Source organism: Pezoporus wallicus, unplaced genomic scaffold, assembly GCF_028554395.1.
Source record: "Pezoporus wallicus isolate ANWC-B61680 ecotype Strahan unplaced genomic scaffold, APGP_CSIRO_Pwel_v1 contig_10797, whole genome shotgun sequence".
Taxonomy (NCBI): domain Eukaryota; kingdom Metazoa; phylum Chordata; class Aves; order Psittaciformes; family Psittacidae; genus Pezoporus; species Pezoporus wallicus.
Genome location: NW_026642755.1, coordinates 65669 through 70688, shown reverse-complemented (window position 1 = coordinate 70688; position 5020 = coordinate 65669). Strand labels below are relative to the sequence as shown.

At 60.2% G+C, this 5020-nt stretch overlaps 1 protein-coding gene across 1 annotated transcript; it reads right to left on the bottom strand.

Moving 5' to 3' along the window:
* Positions 1-803: 803 nt before the first annotated feature.
* LOC130611463 (rho-related GTP-binding protein RhoD-like) lies at positions 804-2887 on the bottom strand. The gene is made up of 5 exons (XM_057432215.1): positions 2684-2887; positions 1854-1941; positions 1387-1496; positions 1154-1288; positions 804-1059 (listed from the first exon to the last, which is right to left on the bottom strand). Exons 1-5 carry the CDS (start codon positions 2792-2794, stop codon positions 892-894), a joined length of 612 nt encoding a protein of 203 aa, XP_057288198.1. The 5' UTR covers positions 2795-2887; the 3' UTR covers positions 804-891.
* Between the last annotated feature and the right edge of the window lie 2133 nt (positions 2888-5020).

Below are 5020 nucleotides of genomic sequence, written 5' to 3'. Positions count from 1 at the left end.
ACACACAGCACACACATACAAACCTATGTAAACACAGCACACACATACACACCTATGTACACACAGCACGCACATACACACCTATGTACACACAGCACACACATACACACCTATGTACACACAGCACACACATACACACCTATGTACACACAGCACACACATACACACCTATGTACACACAGCACACACATACACACCTATGTAAACACACACACACACACACACATACACACCTACACACACACATACACACCTATGTACACACAGCACACACATACACACCTATGCACACAGAGAACACACATACACACCACACAGCACACACATACACGCCTATGCACACAGAGAACACACATACACACCTATGTACACACAGCACACACATACACACCTATGCACACAGAGAACACACATACACATCTATGTACACACAGCACACACATACACACCTATGCACACAGAGAACACACATACACATCTATGTACACACCGCACACACACACCTATGTACACACATGCACACATCTCTATGTACACACATAGACACACCCCATCCAAACTCAAGGGTCCCATTCCCAGTGGCCCTGGGGCCACAGGGGACCCGTCTCCCCATCACGGAGCCAGGGCCGCTCCTGCCCACAGGGACCATGCCACGCTGCTCTGTGTTGATCTTTAATGTCGGCACTGCACCGCGTTCACCCCATGGCACCCCTCCCTCACTGGCCAGCCAGCAGGAACGCCCCCCCCCCCCCAAATCAGTTCTCTGCACCCAGACCCATTGCAGGGTGACAGCGGTAGCAGCGGAGGGCCGGTGGTGGCTGATGATCCCCAGCAGCAGCTGGGAGCCGAGGTGCTGGGTCACGCTGGTTCCCCGTAGCCATGGTGTGGGGCTCAGCAGAGCACGCAGCCCCTCTTGGGTCTCCTCCTGCGCTGGCTGCGGCGGGCAGCACTGAGGGCAGCCCTGCAGGCCTCTGTGAAGATGCTGCTGATGTTCTCCTGGTACCTGGCCGAGCACTCCAGGTAGGACACGGCATGGACCTGCCGGGCCATGGCCTCTCCCTGTGGGGAGCAGCAGGGTCAGACCCCCCCCACCCCACATGGCCCCAGTTCACCCACACCCTCATACTGGGGGGCATCCTGGGGTACCACTCACCTGGTGGTGGGACACGGGCTCCAAGCGCCCCTCCTGCAGCTTGCGCAGCACGGCATGGTCTCGCCGCAGGTCGGTCTTGCAGCCCACCAGCAGCACCGGGATGCTCTTGCAGAAGTGGTTCACCTCTGGGTACCACTATGGAGAGAGGACTCATGGAGCCCAGCGATGGGGAAGTGCCACCTCTCCTAGGGAGGATGAGTGGGGTGGGAGAAGCCACCCTGGGGATGTGTTACCTTTGTTAGGATGTTGTTGTAGCTGCTGGGGTCTGTGACGTCAAAGCAGATGAGGACAACATTGGCATCCGAGTAGGACAATGGGCGAAGCCGGTCATAGTCTTCCTGTCCTGCCGGGTGGAGATCATGGAATCATGGAATGGTTTGGGTTAGAAAGGAACTTCAAGCTCATCCAGTCCCAACGGGCAGGGACACCTTCCACTAGAGCAGTGTTCTCCAAGCCCCTGTGTCCAACCTGGCCTTGAACACTGCCAGGGATGGGGCAGCTGCAGCTTCTCTGGGCGCCCTGTGCCAGCGCCTCAGCACCCTCACAGGGAGGAAGCTTTTATGCACCAGTTCCTTCATGGGCTGGGTTCCCCCCCCCCCCAGGTTAACCTCCCATCTCCTGTTGTCAATGCATAGGGACACCCGTCTGAATCATGACACCCCAAACCCCATAAATACGCTGGGATCCCCTGCTGTCCTACCTGCAGTGTCCCAGAGGTGGATCTTCACAGGCTTGCCAGCAACCTGGAGGGAGGCTGTGTACTTCTCGAATACAGTGGGGACATAGACCTGGCAGGGGACAGGAAGGGCATGAGACAAATCCTGCCTGTCCACAGGCAGAGGGGACCCCCAACAGGAGATGTGTGCATGAGACAGGGCACGAGGATATACCCAGCCTCAGGAGAGGGAAATGGGATGTGGGGAAAGAATGGGGTCGTGACCACAGGACAGACCCGTCTCCCTATCCCATGAACCTGCCCAGGTGAGGCAGAGGTGTCCATCATAACATCATAGAAACATGGAATGGTGGAAGCGAGCTTAAAGCCCATCCAGCTCCAACCCCTGCCACAGGCAGGGACCCCTTCCACTGGAGCAGGTTGCTCCAAGCCCCTGTGTCCAACCTGGCCTTGAACACTGCCAGAGATGGGGCAGCCACAGCTTCTCTGGGCACCCTGTGCCAGCGCCTCAGCACCCTCACAGTAAAGCACTTCTTCCTCATCTCCAACCTGAACTTCCCCTGTTCAGTTTGAAACCATCACCCCTTGTCCTGTCGCTACAGTCCCTGATGAAGAGCCTTTCTTCATCAGCCTCATCAGGCTCCCATCAGCCCCATGCTGGGCCACCCTCTGCCCCAGCACCCCCAGTTATACGCCCTGCAAACAGCCCCACTGTGCCCATCCCGCCCCATCCCGCCCCCCTTCTCCCACGCCACCGCTCCCAGGAGCCTCCCCCGTCCCTTGCAGGACCACGACTCCCCCCCCATGCCCACATCGCACCCCTCTGAGCTCCCCCGGGACGCGGCATGCGGTACCTTTGGGAAGTCGCCCCTGGCGAACGCCACCAGCAGAGACGTCTTCCCGCAGCCCCCGTCCCCCACCACCACCACCTTCACCTCGGCCGCGGGGGCCCCTTCCCGATGCATGGGGGCCGGCGGATCCAGCCTGGCCTCGGCGGGGACCGGGATGCGGACGGGGCGGTGCGAGGCACCCGCCCGGACCGGGGCGCGGCCGCCACCCTCCCGTCGGCCCGCCCGCGGCTCCGCTCGGTGCCGGGGCCGGGGCCGTGGTGTGCGGGGCAGGGCAGCGCCGCAGGCAGGGCGCTCACACACGTACGGGTGCCTGCAGCGGGGGGGGGGGCTCTCCCTGCCACCCCGTTTCCCTCCTCCCTGGAGGGGGTTTTATTGCCCGGAGCATCCACAGGAGGCAAAGTCCAGGGCGGAGGGAGGTGCGGGGGTGACTCACAGCTCCCGCTGCCACCCGTTCTGCGGCGCACCCGCTGCTGACGTGCTGTGCCTGGCCCTGCCCGGCCCTGCAGGTGCTTGGAGCGCTGGGGGCAGTTCTGGTGTCCTCGACGTAAGGACGTGGAGCTGCTGGAGTCCAGCGGAGGGCACGGAGATGCTGCGAGGGCTGGAGCAGCTCTGCTCTGGAGCCAGGCTGAGAGAGCTGGGCTGGGGCAGCCTGGACAAGAGAAGGCTCCTGAAGGGGAGACCTGAGAGCAGCTCCAGTGCCTAAAGGGGCTGCAGGAAACCTGGAGAGGGGCTTGGGACAAGGGATGTAGGGACAGGCCAAGGGGAACGGCTTGAACCTGCCCGAGGGGAGACTGAGATGAGCTCTTAGGCAGAAGCTCTTCCCTGGGAGGGTGCTGAGGCGCTGGCACAGGGTGCCCAGAGAAGCTGTGGCTGCCCCATCCCTGGCAGTGTTCAAGGCCAGGTTGGACACAGGGGCTTGGAGCAAGCTGCTCCAGTGGAAGGGGTTGGGGTTGGAGCTGAATGAGCTTTAAGCTCCCTTCCAACACAAATCATTCCATGGTTCTATGATTCTACATGGGGTGGTGCTTGGTGGTGCCCCCTCCTGCTGCTCCCCCAGCCCCACTGTGGGTGCGCTGGGTGCACTCCCAGCAGCAATTACCAGCTTATTGAGCCACAGAAGCATCTTTCTGCCCTTACCGGGGGAGCAGAGGGCACCCAGTGCTGGGAGGTGGTGCTATGCCCACTGGCTGTCTGTGTCCCGCCCCCCCAGCAACATGGGGCACCCAGCAGCTCTAGGGGACACAGAGAGCAGCCGGTACTGCTCTGCAAGGGAAGGAGACACCATGCCTCTCATATCCCGGCTGGGATGTGGGGACATGGTCTTGGACATCCTTTGCCACCCCATGGTCCTGTTGGGAGTGAGTGGTATAGGGGTGCCTGGAGGAACAGGGGGACTGTTCCTACCAGCACCATGGCTGGTTCTTCTCCTGCTCTCCTGCTGCCTGCCCCCCATCTCTCTTGGTGGGTCAACAGGTACCCAGGTCCAGGAGGTGCCTGTATCCCCCAGACCAGTGCGAACAAGGCTGAACCAAAGGCTTGAACACCAAATTCCCACCCAGACCTGATGCACAACAAAGATGGAGCAGAGTCAGTGGCGATTCCCGTGAAGGAAAGCTGGGAGGGAAATGGAGACAGTAATGAACAATCTCCGAAGGATGCCAGCATCAGGGCAGGGTGTGCGGAAGAGACTGGAGCACAACGAAACAATCAGGAAGATGGCAATTACCAGTCTATAATGAGAAATGAGGTTGAATCCTAAAAGCATCCCGGTTCTTTCACAGCAAGATGTAGCCGCTGCAGCATCCGTCCTCTGGGGTATTCCCCTGGAGAAAGCATTGCTTTGGGCAGAACATTTGCTTTCCCGCAAGCCCAACAGGAATTTCACAGGAGCAGAGGCCTGGTGATGCAGCCTGGGGGTGCTCCCTCACCACCTGACCCATGATCCTGCAGAAACGCCCCAAAGAGCAGCTCTGTTCGGAGGAGAGGCGAGGAGGACGTGGAGACCCTGGTTCTCCTCATCGGAGAAGACTGTGGCAAGGAGCACCAGAGGGAAGGAACTGCTTGGACGCCCGGGCAGTCAGCCCGTGGAAAGGTAGGGATGGGACCAGAGATGCTCGCGTCTCCCTGGAGCTCCCAGCCTTTCCCTGCTCCCATTCTCATCCACCCTCAGGGTGCCTGGATCCCCTCCATCCTCCACAGTGACCCCCATCCCATCATTAGTGGGTAACACCTCCCCAGCCCTCCTGTCACCCCCCTGTCCCCAGCCCTTCTGAGCCACCTCACTGGACCCCTCATCCTGACACATCCCATTAACTCCCCATCTGCTCTGACCACAGCCAG